General features: G+C 37.0%; 3 protein-coding genes and 1 non-coding gene across 4 annotated transcripts; 2 read left to right on the top strand and 2 right to left on the bottom strand.

Moving 5' to 3' along the window:
* Nucleotides 1-3,012: 3,012 nt before the first annotated feature.
* Nucleotides 3,013-7,141, top strand: LOC104596193 (calcium-dependent protein kinase 26-like). Its single transcript, XM_010257254.3, has 5 exons — nt 3,013-3,209; nt 3,848-4,753; nt 4,865-5,161; nt 6,002-6,409; nt 6,491-7,141. Exons 2-5 carry the CDS (start codon nt 4,180-4,182, stop codon nt 6,763-6,765), a joined length of 1,554 nt encoding a protein of 517 aa, XP_010255556.1. The 5' UTR covers nt 3,013-3,209; nt 3,848-4,179; the 3' UTR covers nt 6,766-7,141.
* A 1,288-nt stretch (nt 7,142-8,429) lies between these two features.
* TRNAG-UCC (transfer RNA glycine (anticodon UCC)) lies at nt 8,430-8,501 on the bottom strand. Its single transcript has one exon. It is a non-coding gene; the product is annotated as a tRNA-Gly (tRNA).
* A 135-nt stretch (nt 8,502-8,636) lies between these two features.
* On the top strand, nt 8,637-9,806 carry LOC104596192 (ATP-dependent Clp protease ATP-binding subunit). The gene is made up of 2 exons (XM_010257253.2): nt 8,637-9,312; nt 9,394-9,806. Exons 1-2 carry the CDS (start codon nt 8,815-8,817, stop codon nt 9,667-9,669), a joined length of 774 nt encoding a protein of 257 aa, XP_010255555.1. The 5' UTR covers nt 8,637-8,814; the 3' UTR covers nt 9,670-9,806.
* Nucleotides 9,807-11,671: 1,865 nt separating this feature from the next.
* On the bottom strand, nt 11,672-26,936 carry LOC104596191 (Pleckstrin homology (PH) domain superfamily protein). Its single transcript, XM_010257252.3, has 9 exons — nt 26,737-26,936; nt 25,899-26,050; nt 23,874-23,961; nt 19,408-19,639; nt 19,058-19,111; nt 16,839-16,933; nt 12,970-13,095; nt 12,494-12,583; nt 11,672-12,116 (listed from the first exon to the last, which is right to left on the bottom strand). The coding sequence occupies exons 1-9, from the start codon at nt 26,794-26,796 to the stop codon at nt 11,985-11,987; spliced, it is 1,029 nt and encodes a 342-aa protein (XP_010255554.1). The 5' UTR covers nt 26,797-26,936; the 3' UTR covers nt 11,672-11,984.
* Nucleotides 26,937-27,563: the final 627 nt, after the last annotated feature.

Raw genomic sequence — 27,563 nt, 5'->3', positions numbered from 1 at the left:
TTTAAAATATTTATTTTTATACTATTAAAATCAATATTGTGGATTTAATTAATAGAATTTAGTAATGAGAAAACTATATCTTAAATATACAAGTTAATGAGAGAATATACCTTAGATATGAGATTTATTGAGAGAGAATAGAAAAATAATTATATTTTCAATTGGTTTTAAGTTTTATATTCAATTTCCATCATTAATAAAAACATCTCTTATTTATCATACTTGTTATTGTTTAATATGTCAAATATATAATGTTAAAAATGTTCTCAGTTTTTTATTAATTTATATATATATATATATATATATATATATATATATATATATATTTGAATTTTATTATTTAATTGTGGCAACATGAATTAGCCCGAAATGGTTTAATTTATTACCACCACCTAGATGAAAAAACTAATTTTTTAGGTAGCTTTTAAAAGTATAAGTTTTTATTGTATTAGAATTATTAATTTATTATGCATGGATTTAATTAATAGAAATTAATGATGAGAAGAAACAAAAATGCTTTAAATAGATGATTTAATGAAGGTGAATGCAAGCTAATATCCTAAATGTTGCATTTAATGAGAGTGAATTGAATGCATTGAATACCTTAAATTTACCTCTTTTCAACTCATTTAATATTAATAATTGATTACCCTATTTGCCCCTCAGTTTTTATCAATAAATTTAAATATGAAGGGGTAACTTTTGCTCTCAAAAAATTCTAGAAATATCCTTGAGGTTATTCATGCTTTTAAAGTGGTATAGATATTTATATATGTATTTTTTTCTCCATGTGACTATACAACAAATTCGTATTAACTGATATGTGTTGGCTATTTAGCAAGCTATGGAGCCAATGATAATGTTCCACGTTAGTAATAAATTCATGAACCCCACATTATTGTGGAACATTATCATTGGTTCCATAGCTCACTTTTGGCAAAAAGTTGACCCAATCCAAAGAAAAAAAGTTAGAGTTTCATATTTTGTTATCTGAATTTGAGAATGACCCGACCTGATCCAACTCGGAAAAAACTGAGTTGGGTCATGGATCAACCTGCAGACCTGATTGTCAAGCCTAATTGGGACTATTTATATATTGGTAGAAGTTTTTACTCTTTAATCTTTATTATTTAGTCTTTATTCTTTATTGCTTACTCTTTGAATTGTTCAACATTTTTTGTTTTATTTTTAAAAGTTTAAGATTAATCCTTTAATATTGACATCTTTCATGAATCTTCTTTATTTTTTTAAATTTTCAGTTATTTTTTGGGATGGCCCAAATTGGAATCAACCTAACCTGAACATTTAGGGTTAAGTCTAGTATTTCCCAACCTAACCCAAAATTCAACTAAATCAACCCAAAGTGCTTGACCCAACCAACCAACCAAATTGTTAGTAGGGATGTTCACAAATAAATTCAAACCGACCAACCTGGCCCGACCCAACCCGATTTGGCTAGTTTTTCTTCACTATCGGTCGGCTTCGGGTTGAAAAGATGGGTAAACCAATAATTCAGTTCGGTTTCGGTTTTCACACATGAAAATCGAAACCGGACCAAGTTATCTAAAAATATATTCTTACTGAAATATTATATATAATATGTATATTATTTAAATATATATTTCAGTTTTAAATGTATTCCCAATAAATATATTCTCATTCAGTTTTAAATATATTTCTAGAAAATATATTCTGAAATATTATATATAATATGTATATTTCCGAAATATATATATATATATATATATATATATATATATTTAAAGCTGAAATATATAGTTCGGAAATGTATATATTTAAACCAAAACTGACCCAAACCGACCCAAACTGATCAGGTCGATTTTACTTAATAGGGGGTCGATTTCAATTTAATATTTAGGTAACCTGATCAAGTCGAATCAATTAAAAAAAACTAGTAAACCAACCCAACCCGACCCATAAACAACACTAATTATTAGGTCTACTGAACAGCCATCGCGTTAGCTAATCCTTCCTACGTGAATGGGGATCGGCTTCAATCATTGCAAGGCCTGTTCAAACACTGTTCGAACAACCTTTTTAGCCTTGCATCGGGAACATCTCTATACTTTTATGCTTTATTTCATAGGGAGATATTCCCAATGCAAGGCTATGATGGTTGTTTGAATGGGCCTTGTAGTGACTGAATCCCATCTCGCGTGAATGCAAGTGGAATTGAGTACTCAAAGCCGCAATTTTAAGGATGGAGCAAAAGATACTGATCCAACGAGCATCGGAGGACAGCCATGTCTATTACTGTACAGAGCCCAATTTCTACGCCAGCTAAAATGCACATACACGTACAACTAAGCACACCCAGAACCCTAAACGCTACTGGAAAAAACACGAGACCAAATCAGCCCCGATCAAAATTGCCCCTCACAACATCCCACAACACATCCCCATCGTATGTATTAGGAATATCTCCCGATGATAATTCTAGAAATGAAGATGTCATCATTTGAAGATGTTCTCAATATACGATAGAAATGTACTGTGATACGTTTTGGGGGCAATTTTGTGGGGGCTGATTTAAACTCTAAAAACGCAGGATACTGTATCAATCACGACATACCACGTCATCATGATTCTTGGACCACAGACTATCGATATGACGTGCTTTATCGTGATTGTTCCAAGGCCCCCACTTTTCTTTTGGTAGTTACACTTACACACACAAGCAAGGGCCTGGGCCGCTGGGCCGCTGGGCCCGATACCCAAGGGCTTCCTCTTCTTTCAAAAACTCGTTAATCCCGTAGCCCGTAGGTAACATTCCTTCAAAATTTCCGAAACAATACAAAATGTATTTGTTAATTGAATTTAAGTCCCTCAGCTCGGTTGAACTCCGCCGCAAAGGGCCAATAGCAGACCGTTCCGCGTTTTCTACATTTGTCTTCCCAACAAAGTTTCCTTTTTCTCCTTCTGCTTAAAAAAAGAATTTAATAGTTTAATTAAAAAACCCCCTTAATAGAAAAACAAAAACAAAAAATTGATTAAGAAAACTCGGTTTTCGCGTCCGAAAGTTGAAACTCGAAAGAGAGAATTCTTCCAACAAACGGCCATATACGCAAAGTGCTTTCGCACCATCGCAGAAATTGTGAGAACCCATAGATGGTCTCTCGGGCTTGGCCGGAGCTCCAGCAGACCTCTTCTATAGTGGTTCTCCCTCTCTCAGTTCTTCCTATCTCCGGGTCAGTTCTCTCTCTCTCTCTCTCCCTCTCCCTCTCTCTCTCTCTCTCTCTCTCTCCCTCTCCCTCTCTCTCCAATGGGCATTTGAAAATGCGGATTTTTAATTTGTATTTTTTCCATGATCTTATAATAGCTTGTATAGTAATTGGACCTGCTGCAATTGTTTACTGGAGTGGTATGTTTGAATTTTTTTGCTGATCATTCTATTTTCTCTTTATGAAGAGGTAGACGATGAGTGCTTTCTTGTTATTTGGAGGTGATCTAGGGTTTATTGTGCCTGTGGTTCTTTTTGGTGATTCCATGCGGTTGTGGGATGATTAGGGCTTCGAATTTTGAGTTTCCAGTGGCATTTTTCTACAATGGTTTTGTTATATTTGGTTGCTTAGGAACTGTTTGTTGAGTTTTAATTCTATTTTGGAAATGAAGCTGTTCTGGAACTTCGAATAATTTTGTGTTTTATTTATTTATTTTTTTTGGGGGGGGAGTAAATAAGAGGAAAGCCCTTCTTTGTGTGGAATGTTTTTGAAATGGGGATCTAATGTTATTTCTTTCTCTTCTTCCAATTTTTCATAATTTGGTTATTTGGAGGGAAAAAAAAGAAAACTGAAAATTGGAAATTTTCTTTAAATTCCAAGAGCAGGTGACCACCATGCACCGGTTGAAAAAAGCGTCCAGCTATTTTAGGGTTTTGGGCTTTGGCTATTGAGATATTTTATCTTCTAGAATCTCCTGTCCATGTTGGTCGTCTTCCTCCCCATGTGCATCTTTGTCAAGCATCAACTACTTATGGGAAACTCCTTTCAATTTTTCTGACCTGGAGTACACGTTTGGGAGATGGACAGAATTAGCTTCCCCGTTCTCTTGAGCAACAAAAAAGAGAGAGGAAAAGAGTAACTTATAGCAACAGAACAGGAATTGGGCTTTCGGCCGGTTCTTCGGATAGGGTTCTCAGAGTTTGATACAACTGTTGCCATGAGCAGCAGAAACTCAACATTAACGCAATCCTGCAACTGTTATAAAGTTGCAAGCTTGACTGAGACCATCTTGGACACAAACCAAACCTCAACTTTGGAAGATCGATATGTTTTGGGAGAACAATTGGGATGGGGCCAGTTTGGTGTCATCAGGACATGTTCAGATAAGTTGACTGGAGAGGTATTGGCATGCAAGTCCATTGCCAAGGAAAGATTGGTCACACAGGATGATGTTCGCAGTGTCAAGCTTGAGATTGAGATAATGACTCGGTTATCTGGGCACCCAAATGTTGTGGATATCAAGGCAGTTTATGAGGAGGAAGATTATGTGCATTTAGTTATGGAGCTTTGTGCTGGTGGAGAGCTTTTTCACCGGTTAGAGAAGCATGGGAGGTTTTCTGAGTCCGAGGCTCAAGCCCTTTTCAGTCATTTGATGCAAGTTGTGATGTATTGCCATGACAAGGGCATTGTTCATAGAGATCTAAAGCCAGAGAACATTCTCTTGGCTACAAGGGCCTCCTCCTCCCCAATTAAGTTGGCAGATTTCGGTCTTGCTACCTACATCGAACCAGGTAAGATTTACACTCCTTGGTTTTTGGTTAAATTTGTTTACTGTTATTATATTAAAATTTAGAAGTTATATTGTTCTGTATCATAATGATTTGAGTTTTCTAATTGAACAGGGCAGAGTCTGCATGGTACTGTAGGAAGCCCATTTTATATAGCTCCTGAGGTACTGACAGGGGGCTACAACCAGGCTGCTGATGTGTGGAGTGCAGGGGTCATCCTTTATATTCTTCTAAGTGGAATGCCACCGTTTTGGGGGAAGACAAAATCAAGGATCTTTGAAGCTGTTAGGGCAGCTGATCTACGGTTTCCATCTGAACCTTGGGATCGTATATCTGCATCCGCCAAGGACTTGATCTCCGGAATGCTTTGTACAGATCCTGCAAAAAGGCTGACTGCTGCACAGGTCCTAGGTATGTTGACTGTTTCACAGTTTGTTGGTCTGGAATATATGTCATTGATGTTGTAATAATGAGATTTTGGCCCCTAATTTGAGTTTGAGGGTGAATTGTTAACCTGGGGGCTCTCTTTTTGAACTGGAGATTTGGGTGCAGCTATCTTGCAAAGCCTTCTAACGTAACACTCTAGCCAAGAAATTTATAAAGCATAAAGAAGATTTTGGTATTATGCTGTAGCACTTCTATGGCTATCTTGTTACTCTAAATGTTTGCAATCATTCAGTCACAAGGTCAAGGGTTTATAAACAGTTATGCAGTGATGAAGCTGTTGTTCAGTGATGGTCACTTAACACCAGACCACAAAATTCAGCTTGTTTTTTGTTCTGATTTATCCTTCAAATTTCTCCTTTCTCCTTGAATGGCTGAGGTGCTGACTTTATTTTTTGTGTGATTTGATGTATTATCTTTTTGAATGCAATACTAAATAATTGTAGACCCTTTTTTCTTTTTCTGCTGATATGAAATGGAGTAATCACCCCTATGTTTAGGAGTTTGAATGATCAATGGTGTTGGAACAAGAGTGGAAGAATTGGTTTTAGCATGTAACCGAGTTACCGGAGAAATTATTACCCTCTTGGCATTGGTTAGGTCAATTATTTGTGATAAAAATTGAAGTTATTGACTTAAGTTCCTTCCTACATTGGTACCCCAAAGTCCATGTTGGTCGAGTTGCTTCCAATCTAGTCAAGATAGAGCATCCAAATTTAGTTTGTCTGACATTTAGAGTACCTTTTCAAGTTCTTTGATGCCTTTACCCTTTTTTTTGTTTCCAATACTGTTATTCTCATCTTGCAGATCACTCTTGGATAAAAGATTGTTGGCAAGTGAATGAAGAACCAAATGAACATGACAGTGTGCAATTGGACCTGGGTAGCAGCTCTTTCTCTATCCCATTAATTGCTAGGAATATGGATTTCAGCTTTAGTTCCCCTATTTCTGGCAACACCCAACCAGGATATTCTCCTGCATTCACATGTAGATCATCATTCTCATCTTTCTTGGTCGACCCCACCACCCCTTGCTTGGTATCTGGTGGTTTTTCTTTCAGCAGCTGTTGTGAATCAAGTAGTCTGGAATTCTCTTCCCCAGTTCCCTCAATGCCAAGCTTTGCATTCTTTAGCCCAAGTCCCGTGACTGAGCAAAGGAGTAATAACTCATTGGATTTCATGGCAAATGTTTCTGGAGTTCAGGCAGTCCAGAGTGGTAAACAATCTTTTCCTTCTTCAACTTTTTTTCCTCCTGTAAATAGTGTGATCTAAACAGATCTCCTGGTGGCTTTTACAGAGACGAGTGTTGGAGAGCTCATTCTTTTGTCAGATTCTACTGTTTGCCTTGGGCAAGAGGGAGGACAAACAGCACATAATAAGGTAGTTGATGTGCGAAGAGGTGGAGTGACACCCACATCTAGAGTATTTGGCATCCATAGCAAGAGAAATCATACGATTGGACTTGGGGAGCTTGAACAGCTTGATCTCATGGTGACCGAGTCAGTCATCCGCTGGGCATCATGCACGCATCTCCCAACTGCTCCATCTCTTAGGTCCTCCCTTGTATGTTGATGCTTGTAACAGTGGATTGTAGAGAATGAACAGCAGACTCGGGTCAGGACTTGGACAACAAAGTTGGTGTATCCAGTTAAAAAATTTGGCATATGTGACGTGTTTAACTGTCTACCATATAATCGAGTCTGAATGGGCTTTACCCAAAAAAAAAAGGCTGAAATCTGGTGCTTGAGCCAGATCTAGCTAGGCTTTGAGTGGGGTTGTGTGATGAATGGTGGTGCTTTTCTAATCTGAGTAGCTGTTAGTTCTTACTGCTAGGTGCTAGCATAGCCAAGTAGCAAGTTGGGCCAATGGGGTTGTACCACGTGTGTATTAAATCCATTTGAGCTTGAAAGCTCCAAGTTTTAGTGTTCATGTCATGTTTGATAGAAAATCTCTCTCTCTCTCAACCATTGGATGTCAAATTGGAATTGGTTTCTTGAACCCTGTAATCCAATTGAAGGCGTTCTGTAAGATGTTTTGTAGTCTGTTTGCTGCTTATATTGGAATTATGCAACCTAAAAAAGCGTTGGGAAACATGATATCGAGGCATTTAAAAAGTGTAAGAACTTGAAGCTAGAGTTAAAGCCCCAAATCAATCCACAATAATGACTTCTAATGGCTTTGTGATCTAGAACTAAAATGGAAAACAAAACAATCGTAACTTGTTAAGTTTTAACATGACAAATTGGTTTGCAGTAAGAATTTCAGGAGTCCACTCGCCCGTAAATTGTAACCACGCTATGACTTAAAAACCACCGAAACAATTCATGTAGAGTTATATCTTTAATAGCAAGGAGGAAATGATTTTGTATGTTACCATAATACAAATGGCAAACCGTTCACTTATATTGGGACCGACTTTTTCTCAGCTGAGTCAGCTCTAATGACATCCATGTTGTGTCTGTTGGGCGGTTGGGCCTAACTAATACTAAGCATTTAGCTCAAGTAGATGGTTGATCCATCAAAGGAGATCATGGACGATTGCAGTGCCATTTATTAACCCCAAAGCTTTCATATTTTCCACTCTGTCTAGAGTGATAAATGCAAGAGTTGCTCATGGAACTCATTTACCAGCATTCCTCCTAATATAGAGATCTTCCAATTAACACAAGTCTATCAAACGTTTGTAACCTATATTTATTGTTGGATTACTCTTGGTTAAGTCACTCACTCAGTTGCAGTGTGCTATTGCTTGTGTTAACTTGTTTATTTGTTTATTTATTCTGTGATCTGAAATTTGCAACCACAATCCAAATTGGTCATATTAGTTGCATTTCGTAGCATTTACAGTCACCGCAAGTGTTAAAATAGAGATGAAATTATGACTACCGAATTCTAAAACTTGGCTTGTGGGAAACTCTTAACAAGCTTGTTGGGAATTGACTGATCAGATGCAGAGATTAATCGATTGATACAGATGTGTTCAAAAAGATATATTCTCAGTGAATAAAGGGGAGGTATCTTTATAGAATAAATAAGATATATCCAAAAAGTAAGTTGAGGGCAGAAAATTCCTTTTGAATAGAAGTGGCGGATAGTGGGTTTTGACCGATAGCGATACCTGATTGGCTACCACGTTTATGATATCGGTTGATTTGTCAAAATATTTTCAGATATCATATCTTTTCCATTTCAACCCAATCCAATCCAAAAAAGAAATATCTACTTTTCAAATTGTTTGCGTTTGCCGGGAGTCGAACCCGGGTCTATTGCTTGGAAGGCAATTATCCTAACCGTTGGACTACAAACGCTTGTTGATACATTGATGCCTACTAAATATATTAACTCATGCAGATTTTCTTACAAATTTGATGAGAAGGAACAAAATGGTCCATGCGGTGGCGGTGAGGATAACATGATAAACACAAACCAACCATCTTCCAGACAACTTTGACCTCATGAGTCATTTCACTACAGACCTGTTTCATAAAATCTAAAAACGCGAAGTGGGTGAAAGACTGGATTCCTCCACATGAACTTGGAAGCTGAAGTGATTGTGATTCTTGTTTAGAGGCAAAAAAAGAATCTCTCCGATCTCTTTCCTTCGTACACTCAGAATAAACTATGCAGATGGGGTGTAAGATTAATTCAAACCCTACAACTCTCATCAAATTCTCCACAAAAACAGCCATCGTATTCTCCTCATTCAATCCACTCCAACCAGGGCCAAGGATTCGCCCAGTTACCTCCACTTTCTCTTCTCACAACCAAAACCAACAAGAACCCGTCACAACTAGCCCCACCACCACCACCCAAACTAAGTTGCCAAAGCCTGAGAATTACAGTGTAAAGTTCAAGACACTGAGGGGCTGCAAGCTTGGCATCTCCAGATATCCAGACTTCGAATACAACGCAGAGGGAGGGACCGGGACAGGAACTGGGTTGAAGAGCGACTCTGGCCTCCCGAATGAAATTTCTGTATCTTTTGATCTGCAAACACTCTATATCCCACCACTGGCAAGTTCGACGACAAAGTTCCTGGGATTGCCATTGCCACCATTTCTAAAGATTGACATTGTCCCAGAGCTCTTCCAAGGGACCATCAACGAAGAAACTGGAAAGGTAGGCTTCTCGGATTAACCTAGTTGGTGGGCAGAGGCAGAGGCGGGAAAAGAAACTGATAAAACTTTGTTGTTTTTATAGGTTGATCTTGAATTCAAGGCGAGATTCTGGTTCTCCGTTGGGAAGATCTACAGAGCACCTCCACTGGTGGTGGAGACCATGCTGACATCAGAGGAATCGAATGGGAAGATGAGGAAGGGAAGAGGGACAAAGCTGGATAGAGAAGGGAAGTGTAGGTTAGTTGGGGTGGCAACGGTTGTTCCTATAAATGATGTTTTCATGAATTCCTTCCTCGGTCTTCCAACCGAATGCCTTGCCGATTTGAATGCTATAATCAGTGTATCTTGTTCCAGTTAGTCCCGATGCAAACTCCAAATTTCATACACAAGCTTAATCTTTCATTCTTTCCAACATGTATCTTGTTTCGATGTAATAGAGAGAAGAAAAAAAATGAGAACCACATACAGTAGTAGCCTTCTGGAGCTTTACTTCCATATTATCTCTCTGCACTTCGATATCCCCCCAGTCTAGAACATTGGCACACAACAAAATTTGGAGCATAACTTGGATCATAGCAATAGTCAATAGACACTACTTCAAAGTTCGACCCGAAAGGATAATTTAGTGATAGTTGGTAATTAATTCATAGGTAGTATTTAAATTGACATATATGTTAAATTGTTAACAAGGGACTTGATTTGATTTGTATGAAGAACACATTAAAAAAAATACCGAAGTTGTACTTAAGGCTGCGTTTGGTAGAGGTGTAAATGATAACGGGATAAACTTTACACCCTGGTTTGATTTTGCATGCATTTGGTAGAGGTGTTGATATACCTCGTCAATCAGTGTAAAGGTTCGTTCTTGTTAGAAAATTTATCAAAAATCAATGAAAATTTTACATCACCAAAATCGATGTAAAACTTTACCGGTCTATCCAACGGTTAAAGGGTAAAGTGTTAAAACTCGCCCCTTCATCCGGGGCAAGGTTCTTTCGAGACAGGTTATCTGTTCACCATCTTCCTCCGACGAGAACAGAGAGGCGGTGACAGCAGTGATTGATCGTTGGAGGAAGATGATGGCAGGGCGTAGCCCCTTCTGCTGTGGTTGACCGTCAGCGACAGCAGTAGTTGCCGGGACAAGAACCGATCTGCCGGGGCAAAGTTGACCATCGACGAGAACAGAGAGGCGGCGACAGCAGTGATTATCTGTTCATTATCTTCCTCCGACAAGAACAGAGAGGCGGCAACAGCAGTGGTTGACCGTCGGAGGAAGATGATGGCGGGGCGTAGCCCCTTCTGCCGTGGTTGACCGTCGGCAACAGCAGTGGTTGCCGGGACAAGAACCGATTGGTCATGCCATGTACCCATCTCCTCTGAGGTTTTGCTCCTTTTCACCTGAATATCTCAGTCTCTCTCCTCTACTAGCTGAGCGGTGGTCTTTTTCTTTCCTCTTCATCTTTTCCTTCACCTTAAGCCACTTCTTCGTTCTGTCTGCAACGGTTTCATTCTTGCAGAAAGTGTAACTTCTGGAGGTATCTCTGCCTGCTTATAAAGCTATCATGGACGCTTCGTCTTCCAGAAGAAGAGTTTTGCTCATTCATGCTAATAAGTTTCAAAAACTCTGCATCCGCTTGTGGCCATTGATAGAGCTTCATGGAACTCATTTTAATGGGGGCTTGGGCATCGTCTAAACAGCCTGCAGAACAGCTTGAGTTCATCTCTATCTCCGTCTCTCTGTGTCTCCCCTTCTTTCTCTCCCCGGGAACACCGTTAGAAGGAAGCCACGACTTAGGCTCCAGCTCCTAGCAGAACAAGAAGAGCTGCTCAAGCTTTGAATGGGATTCTTGCTTGAATATAAAGACAAATTGCACTCCATAAAAGTGAATCAGGGAAACCATAAGTATCTGATATTCCGCTCACCGCCACTTACGTACGAGAGCCTCTCCTGTTGTAACCCCCGGTCACCAGCTTCTGGGTCTGATACGGCGTTCACTGCCGCTCACAGTGCTCTATTTCTTGGTCAACCGGCAAAAACAGTAATCTTTCGGTTAGAAAGCAATGGACTTTTACCTCGATGATTTACCAAAAGAGAAGTGTTGAATGGGACAAACATTGGTTCCCATTTTACACTCATGAACCCATTGGTGTAATAATCCTCGGTGTAAATTTAGATTTACACCACGAACAAACGTAGCCTAAACATTTACCCTTTCTTTTTTGACAATGTGGTCGCTCGTGCGTAGAAACGCTGAAGAAAAACCCAAACCCATTGCAGATTTCCGACGGGAAAAATAGGAATAAAACAGGAAGGAAACGATTAAAAAGAAAAGCTGCAGCAAAATCTTACGATATAACCATAAGAAAATAACAGGATAAATTCTTTCTTCTGGATTTAGTAAATGAACATAGTTTAATTTCCAGTACTCTTCATTATATTACAAGTACGGAAGCCTCGAACATTCGTAATTTGCTCAAGATATGATGACATGAATTCTTTCTTTTTCTCAGAGCCCCAAAATACATATATATATTCAGTTTTACCAGGCTAACATATGAAAAATTGGAAATAAATAAACAGGGGGGCTTCGCCAAGCAATTACTACAAACATTACATTTGTTAAAGGAACAAATGAAGAGTATTGGCCGTGCCCACAATCCATATAAACATTTTCAAGCTGTTGGAGCATATTCTTGAATTACCGCTGCCAGCTTATTCCTCTCCTCCTCTGTTTTCGTCCTTATTAAGTACGTGCGTGCCACCACACTATCACTTTTGCCACCATCGCTGCCACCGGCATCACCCTATCACAGCGAAGATCAAAAGTGAAAGAAGCAAACAAGATGTATAAATTATAAAACTATTCAAGGAATTTTAGAGGATCAGACAACTTTCACATACCCCCAATGCATCAAACACTAATTTATGTAAAAGACGAGGAAAAATGACCCTTGTGAAAAGCTATCAATGTCGAAGTTTGCTTCTTTTTTTATCAGCAATGTCAAAGCTTGCTGTTTTTATCAGTAGTGTCAAAGTTTGTTTTTAGGACAATAATTTTGAGAATGGCTATACAAACCTATTAGCCTCCACTGGCCCAGACAAAAGCTATTAAATCTAATATTGCAAGAGCTCAAAGTACTTGTCAAAAAAAAAATATTGCAAGAGCTCAAAGATGTATTACCGAAGTATGGAATATTGCAACAATAGAATTCTTCTGTAAATTTGTTTTGATGCCTGGATATAACAAAGCGTTGAGCAACACTTTTCCAACCTGTGATCATGTAACAGAAATATAAACATTAAAAGAATTTGGAAGGCCATCCACTAAACCCCTCACCCTATCCACCCACACCAACTTTGGCTCGTCTCACTATTTCTCACTTGGAAAGATCTATAGTGCCAGAAAGACATGATACCAGAAAGCCTATCCAATCAACCACTTTATGATACCAGTTGATTGGTTATAAGTTATTCTGGTATCATAGTTGAACCATCCTCACTTGTTCTAAAAACTAAAAAGAACTAAACACAACCTTCTGTTTTTGACCTTTCCACCTTAAATCTCTTCAACACCCCAGCAGACAGGCAAGAAGCATGTCAAGTTTGTAAACAAGGATTTAAACCAGCAAGTATCAGTGGTCCAGAGAAGGAACATACATCATTACGAACAACAATCGTTGGTTTTGAGTCTGTAGTAGCTTTTTCAGCACCCTCTTTGCATTTTATGGAAAGTTGGCCCATGCCTCTATCCTTCCAAGCATCTTTATCTGCAGGATCGGTTGACTACATAAAATGGAAAATATGCATGAATTAACCACTGGTAATTATTTCAGTATATATACAATGCAACAAGTTATAAAAGCCACTAACGAACACTACTATAATATGATCTTAATGTCATCTGAGTATCCAACAGAAAGAATATTCTGCAACAAAATATATGAACAAAACAAGTAAAAATGTCATCATTGCAATGAAACTACAAATTCAAGAAATTAAACAGTACACAACTAAGTGCATCGAGGGGCTGAGCAGACTTGCTGATGAATCACAAACAAATCAATATTGAAGCTCAGCAGAATTTGAACCACCATCTTACCTTCAAAACCATATCTTTAAGAAGAGACAAAAATTCACCTTAAAGATAGCTGGCAGACTCTGCCATATCCCCCCTCCCTCTTATAGCTATTTCTTCCTTCATTGTGTGCCTATTCGGCCATAAAGCTTGGCTGTTCATTCTCGTCAATCCCATTGCTACTTTTGAATCCCCTTCCCCAATAATATTTTGAACACACATGCTTCTCCCCACGGAAAAATCTATAATGCTTGGAAGAATGATACCAGAAAGACTTTGACCAATCAAAACTCCCTGTGAGTTATGATTAAAAGCCACCTGATCGGTTACCACTTTCATGATGTCAGTTGACTGGTTGCAAGTCTTTCCAGTATCATGTCTTTCTGGCATCATATTACAATGACACTTCCTCTTACGTCCCTGTAAGCTCCTCCAATGCCTGATGGTCTATGGGGTACAACTTGGGCCAGATTGGGCTAGGAATTGGTTAAATTTTCAATGGGCCTGGACCCAATGTAGTTGAAATTCTTCAAATTGGGAAACTCAACTTGCAGCCCTAGTCCAGGGCCTCCCAAGCTATAGCCATCAAACTTCAATTTAAACTAAGATGTTCTCAGTGGCCTCCATTGCTCTTGAGCACTAGGTCGTGCCATCAATGAACTTGCTATCCAATTCCATCCTCATTTAAAATCATCCGTGGAAAAAGTAGTAAACATATCCATGGTCTTAACCCAATGCACCACTTTAACCATTATACTTTCCAAAACCATCTCTTTCATACTTGAGCTCCCTTTGGAGACCCTGTTATTCCTTTCAACACCAATAGTAATAGCTGCCCCGTCAAGTCTTTCCTCTCCTTTTTTGTATATTTTCTTTTTATTGCAATGTTTTTCATTTATTATCAAAGAAAGAAAGAACAAAAAGAGATAAACCTGTCATTCTTTTAGTGGGAACTGTATAATTAATCTTGTCTCAACAAAAGAACAAAAACATAAAGTAGGTGTGATCATTGGCCGGGCCTAGGCTAGGCTTAGCACCTATTATAAGGAGCGTATCCTGAGAACGGGCCCAGCCCATCCCATACCCTGGGCCTGGGCCAGGTTTTTGGACCTACAACCTCAAAAACATTTTAAATATTTTATGTAATGTTTCATACTGTATAGGGTTATACTAGCCTCACATTTCATGGGAGCTGAGGTCATCAAGTGGGACCACCAGAGTAATAAAGTGGCCCGCATGCCAATACAAGGGGGGTTGTGTGGTCACAATTTATTTTCACAGCATATAGTCTGTAGTGTTTTTCACATACTAGCACTTGCCTATTATATAACCATATATATAAAATTTACATTATGCTTAATATAATATAAAATGCTATATATAATATGCATTTATGTATATATACACATATAATAATATACAATTTATAAGACAATTCTGGGTTGGGCTGGGCCGGGATCACCCAACCATAAAGGGCCATTACCCAATGATGTGATCCCCTCTATGTAGAGTCTTGGGAGAGGTAGACAGGAAATGAACCAAACTATTTTTTTTTTTTTGAAGAGGCAAAGTATACTATTTCATTAATGTATAGAAGAGAGATCCATGTACAATAAAGGGACTGTACAATGGGAATGCACAAACAGAACAGAGAGTTGTGCATTTGTATGCATTCTGTTTACAAAAACAGAATCTCTATAAAAAAAGAGCTATAAGGCATTCCTTGAAAGGACCTAAGGATTCTAAACCATGAACAAGAGGTATCCATGAGCCTTGAACTGGACCAAACTATTAGCCTTTCTTTCATAAAGCAGCCACTCTCAGACTAGAATCAGCATTCCAAAGATTTATACCATCACACCAAGCAATGTCCATAAAAGAACAATAATTATTTACAAAGTTATTCACCTTAATTATATCTATTCACAAGAAACATCCATTTTAAAGAGGAAGAAAACAAAATAAATTTTAAATTAGAAATAAATATATTGCAAAAAAGGAATAAGAAAGCATTTATCAAAAAAAAAAGGAATAAAGGAAGTTATTAATTTTTTTTTACTTTTTCATTGTTGTTTTGGTATAGTAATTTCCATTTAAGTTCTAAAGTTTAATTAAAATAACTGTTAAGGTATAACATGATTTAGGACAAAGCAAAGCTTTGGTTCTTCACAAAATTCATGCACAAACAATTAGGTTGACATCCGGACTCCATTTCAAAATCTGGTCACCTGGATGCAAATGCATATCCATTACCTGATGTCTGGATGACCTCACAAGTAATGACAAGTTCATATAGGAAAGCCATTCCAAGTGGTTATGTCTGGGCATGCCTTTAAGTAATGCTTTCATCATAAAATTTGATATGCAAACCTATATTTCTGTCACATAAACCTATTTTATGCCAAGCCTACTTCAATTTCCATAATATTGTGCCTGGGTTGATGGAAATTAGGACCAGAAATGGAATTGGGTTGGAATTGGATGGAACCCAATTCCACAAGTTTCATAATTAATATTTATGTAGCAGCATTCTTAAGCCAGCCAATTCCATATATGTTTGTGGATTAGGGGAAGTCATTTAAATTCCAAAAAAATCAGGTGGGCTATTGAAATACAGTCTAAAATGATTAGTATAGTAAAAATGATGGTTCAATTTATAATGTTCATTGTTTTACCACAGAAACATAAAAACATCTCTAGTCAACATATTCAAGTTGGGATAAACGTGATTTCTGTTCCAATCCAATAAATTTGGTCCACAAGCTAGGAATGCAAACAGATAGGACCAATTGTTTATCTTTCTTTTATTGGTAATAGATTGGATTGAATTGTAACTAGATCCAAATTTACACTGTTACTGATTGGATTCAAAACAAATCCCATCCATCAGATTCATTTTGATTCAGATTTGGTTATTAACAATAAATTAAACTTAAAACAATCAAAATATTCTTTTTATTATTAATAAAATGAACTAAAATGGATTTGATATTGCACATCATGAACAAAATAATGTGAAAATAATTTGTATAAGACTTAAATAGATGACTCTTTCGTAAACATACAACAATTAAACCAACTTTGCTAATAGATACATACTAATTTTGTGTAGATACAAGCATATATACATACATACTTGAATATTAACTGATTGAATCATATGGGATCAGATTGGGGTGGATCCACTATCAAATTAAAATGGATCAAATCTGGACGGAATTGACCGGATCAGATTGGATTCAAACTCAAATTTGGACAAGCAGATAGATTAGCAACTCTATACCAAGCAAAATCAAAAAGCAAAAAATACTCGCAACCTTTGTTTAGACATCTGGGTAAAGTTAAGAAAGTAAGTGTGACCATTCTGCATGGCCATAAATTTAAGGAAAATTCTTATATAAATGTGCCACAACTAAAATGTAAATTCATAGAGGTTACGAAAGGCAAGTACCTTTACATATAACTTGCATTTGACTTCATGCACTACACTGATACCCTTCTCTTCAGTCTTCTTCACAGATGGACTACTAGGCTGCTCCACATCATCTGGCAACCACAAATATTTTCATTACCTAACAAAACTGTAAATTCACCTTATTAAACCATCCTAGTTTTTAGAAATCTGTGCAAGTCCACCAAAACAACTTAAATGATGAGTTTCTAGCCAGATACATAGGGGCAAAACACCTGAAACCTTTTTTATGGTATATGTCTAAAACTTCATTGATAATAAAGAAAATGCCTATATACAAAGAACTTTGGCCCTGTTTTTATACGATACCAAGAAATCCCCAGTCCCCAGATCAGTTGTTCTCCTTGTTTTGCTAATAAAGCATCCATGCTTTTTGTTGATATTTGGACCCAAAGAAAGGTATCAACCAGATCCCTTGCTATATGTTTGATTTTTTTTTGATAATTGTGTAGAGAGAAATAAAGAGAGAGAGAGAGAGAGAGAGAGAGAGATTATAGTTCACTTCAAAACAAAGTTGTGTTCCATCATTTCCATTCTAAAATTTCAATAATAGTTGACTCAATTTATAAACTCAATATAGGGGATCAGATCTCCTTTTACAGACTCAATTTCAAATTTTAAAATTTAAACTAGGAAACTGGCTAGAAACAACTTTTAATTCATCACCTTATATAAAAGAGAGAGCTCTACTCTCCCCATTCATCAATTCCCAAACTTCTTTCCACATAAAATACTTAAAGCTTATCTTCTTTTGTGTTTCCTGCTCTCTCCTCACTATCTTCACCCATTAAAACTATATACATCTAATCCAACTCTCTATCTCATCCCTGGCAGATTGCCTGGACAATGCACATGCCACATGGCTAATTGCTTTAAAACTAAGACTAACATATACCATAGGGTCACTCAAATATAAACTCTAGCACCAAAAACTACTCCCAACATACAACTAACCCTACTAAACTCTAAAAGCAACCCTAAAAAATACAAATACTCAAATCCCATCACAGATTGATACGATGTCAACAAAATGACCATAACTCCCCCCATTCATATCATGAAATCCTAGTCTTGTTGGGCAGATAGCTAAAAAGCCTACCTAATGACACCAAAACCTAGTTAAACATGCAAATTTTGCCTCTAAAACTTGGAAGTGATAAATTTATAACTTCAACCTTTTAAAATTTTTTAAAACTCTACAATACACCCGCAGAATAATTTGACCCTTTAAGGTGATTAACTGTTATGGACGCATTCCTCGGAAAGACGTACCATCGCCGCCGGCAGCAACAGGAACCTGACCCACCGCCAGATTAGATTAGATCATCTTGCTTGTTCTTATCTTATTCTATTGCTCTTACCTTATCTTGTTAGTAAGTTATCAGATTAGGATTAGTTTATCTTATTATCAGATTAGGATTAGTTTATCTTGTTATCAGATTAGGATTAGTTTATCTTGTTATTAGATTAGGATTAGTTTATCTTATTATCAGATTAGGATTAGCTTATCTTGTCCTTAGCAAGATAGAATTGGAAGTCTCCCTATTCAGCAAGGAGACTCCCTAAGATTAGGACTCTTGTAATCTCCTATTTAAGGAAACACCATTATTGAATGAGGATATCGAATATTCAGTCAAGAAAGAGAGTAAAGGAGAGTTAGGTGATCTCTTGAACAAATCACCATTAGGGCGCCTAGATAGGTCCATCAAGAGTAGGGAGGAACAAGGGAAAACAGAGGATTTTCCTCGTGGACCGACCCGTGACGAGATCCTATTCCCGGGCCCATAACATTAACCCTATTTGAAACACCAGCAAACTGAAATGAACTTAAACAGCTAAAATTCCCAAAAAAACTATATGAATTTGCCATTACTGCAAGAATCTGTAGAAACTCATTTTCTTCTTTTCATGGTTTCTTTCTCTTTCATGTTTGCATCACATATACACCCTTTACATGCCTCGAAAGAATGAAATTGAGACCAACAAACTGTATGAATTATTGACTTACTTGTCTATGCAAAAATGAAGCATACCATGTTATATAATAAGAATTTAATATTTCACAGGATTGAATAAGAATAATAGATTGATTACAAAATATAAACAAATAGAGCAAACAACAGAATTATGCTTCAAAAGAAAAGCAGTTTTCAAGAAATTCAATTGAAGGAACAAAAACATCAGTTTGCATGTCTCACCACCATCCACATCATCTGCTGCTTCTTGGTTTAAGAGTCCAGAACTTTGACTTCCTGAAACATACATGCAAAAATGAACTTTCAGTATCAACAGGCCAAAATCAACTCATATCAATTTTCCCTTGAACTCAAGTACTAGACATGTATATGCATGTCCTGCAATTCTTCAAACCAATTGCATCATTGATCCATTTTCTGTTTTTCAATTTTCTATTTAAATATTATTTCTTCTACTTGCTTGGATTTGGTTAATTAACCATGATAGAAAAATAGGCAATTTGAGACTGCTTAATCAGATACTTCTGACTTTTACAGACAACTTACAGCTGAGATCAAGAATTAATACCTACCAAACAACAACGGAGCTTGATTATTCAATAATGGACCAGAGCTCCATGGACTTGTAAAGCTTGAAGTTGTGCCTACTGCACCAAACCCACTTTTCTCGTGAAACAATTTTATTTCATTGTTCTTAGCTTCAGGTATCAACTTTTTCCCAGCAGTTTGTGAACTTGATACAGACACATTTTCTGCTTTTCCAGTAATTGCCTTGAGCCAATCAACAACATCACGGAATTTCTCCTATGATGGGAGGGTAAAAGAAGAACTTATATATAAAAATAACACAAATGGAAATTACAAAAAAGTAATATACCCAGAAAATTGATGCTGCAACTTCAAGAAGGAAAAGTATTACAATAAAAGCTTCATAGAGAATGAACAATTAACAAAGCTTCCATTTAGTAATCCATGGCGCATATGTTGTATTTCCCCCTTCCCTTTCTGATAAAGTTTCCCATTCCCAAGAGAAAAACATACCACATTGATAAAATCTTTTTTGTTGGTAACTTCTCAGATTTTATTAAAATAACTAAAGAATTATGTAGTACAGAGAAAGACAATGTGCCATGCAACCCTGCCCCCTGGTTACACTTAGACTAGCCCTTGCTGTCTAACCCCAAATCCAAAGATTTCAACACATTTTTTTGCTAGGTCTTTTTTATTGGTAACTTCTCAGATTTTATTAAAATAACTAAAGAATTATGTAGTACAGAGAAAGACAATGTGCCATGCAACCCTGCCCCCTGATTACACTTAGACTAGCCCTTGCTGTCTAACCCCAAATCCAAAGATTTCAACACTTTTTTTTTTTTTGCTAGGACTACACAACAGGGGCTCCCCATGCCCCCCCCCCCCCACCAAATCCCTGGTGAAGGTGGAATTTGATCCCAAGTCCCAGCTACAAACAGCTAGAGACCTTACCAAGACAGTTGGCACCCTCAAGATTTCAACATTTTGACTTACATACAATTAAAATCCTGATTAATAGCAACCCAACCCAGCTGGTGAACACACCTTGTTTTGTTCATGCATGAGCCAAACTATTGTTGATTTTGAACCCATGTGAAAAGTTTCCTTTAATTCCTTAGCCAAAGACTATTATTTCATAGCCAATCAAATAACCAATAATATTCTAGGATCCCCTACCACCACTATGTATTTGTAGTTCAGTTGTTTCCCTAGCCTTAATCCTCTGAGAATTGCTACTCCGCATTTGTTAAGTTCCCTTGACCAATAAGACCTAAGAATATGGCACACTTTCACCAATAATTCTTCCTAAATACTCCACCAATACTCAAGACACTGATAAAAATAAATTTTCTAAATTACTTCTCCTTCATTTATAAAATTAATAATTTATAATTAGTTTCAATTCTGAATAAAGGCTACACCTAGAATGATAAGGTTTAGTAGATAATAAAATAATAAGACCCCTTTGCGAAAGTGCATTCTAATGCATTAGTTTTATTTTAATACTGCAAGCAAATGAATGTCTATAACTGGTGCTGCTCCACAATTAGTTGAAGCTTTTGGAAGTTATTTTGCTGCTTTGGTTTTCTTGGAGAATCCTCAATGACCACTTAGGTCTTCTAATTGAGGCTTACCCCAACTTTTAGAGCTTTTGGCACCACTAATAAAAATGGTTGAAAAAAAGTTATGCTCACAAAATAGAAACATATCTTTACTTACACGGAACAACAATCATATCTTCCATTTGATGAAAGAATAGCAATTGCTTATAATTATCTTAACAATCTTCAAAATGTACCATATTTCTAGTTTATCCAATGCATTGTATTTCCATCCTCAAGATGCCAGATCCAAGTAGCTAAGAACTTATAGCTGTTGCCGATTGCCAGTCAAAGGTATTAGGTTTGAGATCAGAATAGGGAAAGGAATTAAATGTTGAGAAGATTAATATGATGCTAATAATATATTTTTTGATAAATAACATTAATTCCATTAAAATAATGAATCAAGAAGATCCCCTTAGAGGCACGAGGAGCAAACTCTCCAAACAGCAAATACACAAACTACAACAGAGAAAACATGAATGTTGAAATTAAAACAATAGTTACAATTGTGCACAGAACAATGTTTCCCTATTTATCCCTTGTTTTGCCAAGACATCAGCAAAAGCATTAGCTGATCTCCCAACCCATTGTAATGTTATAGACATATTTCTTGTCAGCCATTTGAATTACTTTAACTCATTTTTGTAGCCCCAAGAGACATCCTCCAGATTATTTAACCAGTCCACCACTGTCTTAGAGTCTCCTTCAATCAGAAGCTACTCCACGCCCACTTCTTTTGCAAGAAGTATTCCTTGTATTGCAGCTAGCAGTTCTGCCCGAATAGAGTTCTCAACCCCTAAAGGGCCAGAGTAGATTAAGACAACCTCTCCAGCCTCATTCCTCAGTACGCCTCCCATCCCAGAGGGACCCGGGTTACCCTGGCTACTCCCATCAAAATTCAGCTTCAAAGAACCAAGAGGAGGGGGGACCCAGCTAGTCACTGCCCTTTCCTTGTAGGAGGAACAGCTTGCTACCAACTTCCAATCCTTCCAACAATCAGCAAAAGTAAAATGGTTAAATAATTCTAGAGTCTTTAACCAATGTAAAGACCTGGACAAAATGCAGTCCTTTAAGGTTTGACTGCTTCTTCCTTTTTCTTGGAAGATTCTGGCATTCCTTTCTTCCCATACTGTCCATAACAATGCTGCTCGTGAGCATCTCCACATTTTCCTTCCTCTTTTATGGGGCCAAGAGAAGAAAGAAGGGTTAAAGATTGTGCTTACTTCTGTTGGCATATCCCAACTAGACCCAAACAAAGATAGAAGCCAAGCCCAGAGCTCTGCAGTGACACTACAAGATAAAAACTTATAGCTGCTAATAATATTTTTCCTCCTCAAAAAGACAATTAATGATCGAAAAATGCTTGTCCCATCAAAGGCCTAATGCTGAATTTATACTTTTAAAGAACTGAGAAGCCAAAAAACAGATCGGTAATTATCATCTTCCTGGAAAGATTTGTTGGAAATAAAGATTCAGAAACATGTTATTGTTTTCAACTTGCTAGAAAGGTTGTACCATTGGATAAGGGATTGGGTTCTTTCATAACGGTGGACCCTTGAAGGAACTTTTCCATTACTTCTTGAAGTAGGATACATTAGATTAGGCCTGTAAAGTAATAAACGAATATATATATATATATATATATATATATATATATATATATATATATATATATTTATAAGAACCTAAGCTTCTCTACGAATCAGCATCTAGAGAAATTATTGGAATTATTAGGAATCAAACACCGAATGACTTCTTGCAGTTATAAGCATCATCAAAAAAGCTAAAATTACTTCAACAAAAGAAGCAAAATCTCAATCTTTTTTTGATCAGTAATAGTAAAAAGATTTTATTGATTAAAATAAAAAGATAATGTACATCAGACTGGTACGACAGTCAGCCTCAGCAAACCATCCCAAAGCTTTCCAATTCAATTACAATCGCTTCCTTGTCTAACCACTCCTCAATACAATGAGTTTCTTGTTACCCCATGTTTTGCCAACCCAACTGCTAGCCCATTAGCTGACCTAAAGCTCAAACTTTTTTTTGTCAGATAGAGAAGGCCTTACACATATTTATAGGCAAAAAGGCAAGAAGGTAAGATAGCCCTTTTCCCTTGTTTTCCCACCTCAAAACCAACTACGAAATACTATTAACAATCTAACAATAAAAGGATAAATCCTAGCCTGCTAAGGAGTGTGAGTTGGACTTATCCAAGTAGACTTAGGACTATGAAGAAGACAAATCCTACTTTATAACTAACTCCGACCTGCGTAAACTTAACTTCTTAACAGAACCCCTAAACTAACTATGAAAACAAACTCATATTATAATCACAAAAACCAACTCCTGAGGCAAACAGGAAAACTACAAATGACCCAAAAATCAGAAATAGCTACTAAATCAGCAATGTTCCTACTATCAACAAATACATAAAAATTCAGAAAATCAAGATTTGACTCATTGGATCCTAAACCACTCCTCTCCAGCGGGTTTTAGTTGCAGAAGGTCTCTAAGATTAACCATTGGGTCCATCACAGATCAAAAGAAATTCAAGAACACAGGTCATAGGGTGACATAAAACTTAACATGTGGATTTAAATTGTGATGTTACATAAAATTCTTAGCTTCAAATTATAGTTGTCGTCGAAATGATGCCCAAGTGCCTAGGCAACATCATGTAAATGTCCTTGCTAGTTTAGAACTTTTCAGAAAACACGTGGAGTAAACAGTTCAAAACTTTCTTCATAAAATATAACATCAGACTTTTTTTACATGTTACTTGATTCAACGTAATAATAGATTCTAACAGAAGTGAAGGCACTTAATTTAAAAATATTGATAGCTACAATACACAAGTAATAAACAAAACGACTTGTGAGGCATGAATGAGAATCTACCATAATTTCTGAAGCATAAGTTAAGTAATCTTGCACACCATCTTCCCAAAGCTCATCTGGATGATTTTGCATCTGCAATTGCACCCAACTGCTGACACATAACAGAAGAGATCAATCTTAAAGAGAAAAGAAAAAAGAGGAGAAAACATTGACGCAATAAAGTTTGTAAATATAGGACCAAAAAGCTAAAACTCTGTACCAAAGGAGAACCTCATTCATGCCTGATATGTAAGGAAGAGTAAGAGTTTGATGAGCCATTTAGCATACATCAATTGAAAAAAAAATCAATCAAATAATATTATTATTTCCAATCATACACACACACAGAGCAAAGCATGGCACGTAAACAGTCATAAACATACTTTGCTTAGATGTTTGTTTTGTTTGGATGTAGGTGGAATCAACCAATAGAGGTAAAATCATTATTCTCACCAACTACCTTCGCTTGCCTAACGAAAAGAGGGAAGAGTATGTGGAGATGTTTCAGAGCAGACACCTTATGGACAATTTGGGAAGAAAGAAATACTAGAATTTTCCAAGATAAAGAAAGGTCCTTTGCAGAAGTGAAGGAATGTATCTTAACCAGGACTATCCATTGGTTGAAATCCTTGGCTTCTTTAAGCTCTTTTCCATTTGATGACATATGGAGGAATTGGGCCACAGTTGCACACACTTTGGTTAGAAAAACCAGAATCACGACAGTTTGGGTAACTACCCCAGAAGGTTTTTTTAAACTGAATTTTGATGAAAGCAGCTAGGGTAACCCAGGACCGTCTAGCACTGGAGGAGTATTGAGGAATGAAAATGGCAACATCATATCCTTATTCTCAGGCCCGATAGAGATAGAGGACTCTACAAGAGCTGAGATATTGGCTGCAGTACAGGGAATTCAGATTGCTAATCAACTAGAAGTGGAGAACCTATTGACTGAAGGGGATTCTAAGGTGATTGTGGGCTGGCTGTCAAATCCAGACTCAGTTGTTTGGAGCTATAGGGATCTCATCAAAAAAGTTAAACGTTTAACAAGGCACATAACATGTAGATATCAGTGGGTGGGTAGGGATTTGGCTGATCATCTTGCTAAACAGGGGTCTATTAGGGACCATTTATTCTGGGCAACATTGTAATTTTATTTCTGATCTCTTGTAACGGTTAGGGGAGGTTGCATCTCGTGCCTCTCCAAGGGATTCCTGTAAAATCTTATTCCTCTTGTTTAATGAAATCATTTTCAATTATCAAAAAATAAAACAGTCATAAACATTCTTCTCCTGTTATATACTTAAAAGCGAGAACGGATTAGCTGAATTTCTGAATTTGATAGCTGTTTTACTAGATGTGGGGACAATCATTTTGCTCCATGCCAGACATAAATGCAAGTGAGAGATTGAGTGTTTATGGACCACATGCACTTTATGGTTGACATGTTCCGCGTGGAGCAAAAGGATTGGTCCCACGGCCAGTAAAACAGCTATCAAGTTCAGCTAACCCATTCTCATTTTAAATAACAAACAGGGGTAAGAATTTTTATGACTGTTTACATGCCATACTGTGCTCTATGTGTGTATGTTTGGAAATAATATTGTTATATTATTGATTTGTTTTTTCAATTGCATGCTATCAAACTCTTACTCTTCCTTACATATCAGAGTGCATGTGGCCCACAACCACTCAATCTTTTCCATATTGTCATAAAGAAAAAAGTAAAGTTAGAATAAGTGAAGAATAAGAATTTGACAAGTAAAATTTTTCTCTATCAATTTAGGAATTATTAAGGTACTGACAAGGAAAAAGTAATGTTATCCAGGAGAGATATTACGTAGATCTAGATCTTTGGGTTTTGAAAACTTTCACTTTATCAGAGTTTGAATGAATTCATGGAGATGAGATATTGAGTAATGGATGCCCTCAAAAAGAACAAAAAAAGATATATTAATGAAAAAGAGTGTCCTGAATTTAAGTTACACATCCTGTCTGATGAAAGAGACTGCTGTGTGTGTGTGTGTGAGAGAGAGAGAGAGAGAGGACCTAGCAAATTGGGTATTGAGTGCTCTGACGTGTTGGCGGGATGATTCAGCCCGCTGTACATCAAAAGGGGGTTCTTTCATCAAATGCTGGTTAGATGATTCTGCCTTGTTATTATCGAAAGTGGATGCGACCATTATTCTCTTACTCCTAAACTGCAACATAATGAAAAGGAAGGGTCTTCAAATATGGATTCAGAAATAACATGGAATTACAATCAGAAAAAATAAATAAATATTTAATATTAAATGAAAATCTCCAAAATTAAAACACCAGCATTCGCTCAGACCAACAGATCAAGGAATGCCATTGAGAATCACACATAAGAAGAAAAAGCACCCACAACATAAGTAGTCAAGTAGCTAGCGATTTTAAATTCCATAAGCTTCATAGCTTAAAATATACAATTAAATTTCTGATGACTTGATTAGAACTACAAACACGAGGTCTGGGAAGACAAGGAAGTAAGTAGGAAAAGGAAAGATTCATTTTAAAACTTCAATGTTTCCGTTTGTTGGAAATAGTGGAAATTTTTTCAGTAAAAAAACCTCAACTATATTTCCACATCTTTTACAGAGAAAATGAAGTTCTCCAAATATTCTGCATCGAACCAAAAGCAGCCTAAGTAGCATCTGAAGAGCACAAGCATTCCAAATCCACATTACCAGTTTCAATCGGAAGCATTGAACTCTAGGATTTCAGCAGTACTGAAAATCTCAAGCCTTATACTTCCACTTACAACTGAAGTTGAAAATACAAGAATCAAATAAAACAGGAGCAAACTGAGAAAGAAAAAATAAATTAGGGTTTGCATGGAGCGGGAATTGAAGAAAGAACTTACAGCAGAATCCTTGGTGTCGAGGTTGGAATCTGATTGACCTAGGCGCTTCATCCCGTTCATCGTTCGGTTGAAACGATTTTATTGACACCCTAAGCACAACCAACTGATAAGTAAAAGAACGGAGACAACCAAAACAGAGAGAGCGAGAGCAAAGGGTTCCCGTTCTTCAAATTTTGTTTTTTGTTCATCCACGCTTCAAAAGAAGAAAAACAGCTACAACCCAACTGGAATAATATTCAGATTGGTTCCTCTTATTCCAAACCGACGGTTGACAGAAGCTACCTGTATTCAGACGTGTCCTACGTTTCACAATCCAGCCATCCCAGAAGGGATTGTATTAGGGGTGATCATGGGTCGGGCCGGGCATTGCACTTGTGATAAGGGTTATAGTTTAGGCCCGGCCCCGACCCGGTCTAGAGTTTCGGGCCTGAAACATAAGCTCTAATCTAGGTTTATACGGATCTGGACTGGGTCGAGCATGATTTTGGGCTAATGTCTTCTATATATAAAACATTATATATCTATAATACTTTATATTAAATGACATAATATTATATATAATATAAATTATATATATTATGTTATAATATTTATATAAAATATATAATTTAATATAAAATAACATATATACATATATATATATATTATACATAAAATGTGTAAATTTAAATATATACAGGCCGGGCTTAAAATATTAAGTCTAAGCCTGGCTCTAAAATTTAAAGGCCTAATATGAGCCCAGACCCATGACAAGCTTGTGTAGACCAGGCTGAAATGATCACCCTAGCTTGGATTGTTATTTTACTCCATTGAAAAAGCATCGGGCC

Source organism: Nelumbo nucifera, chromosome 1, assembly GCF_055504915.1.
Source record: "Nelumbo nucifera cultivar China Antique chromosome 1, China Antique-T2T, whole genome shotgun sequence".
Lineage (NCBI taxonomy): Eukaryota > Viridiplantae > Streptophyta > Magnoliopsida > Proteales > Nelumbonaceae > Nelumbo > Nelumbo nucifera.
Note: the sequence above shows the minus strand (reverse complement) of the source record. Positions and strands in the feature narration are given on the sequence as shown.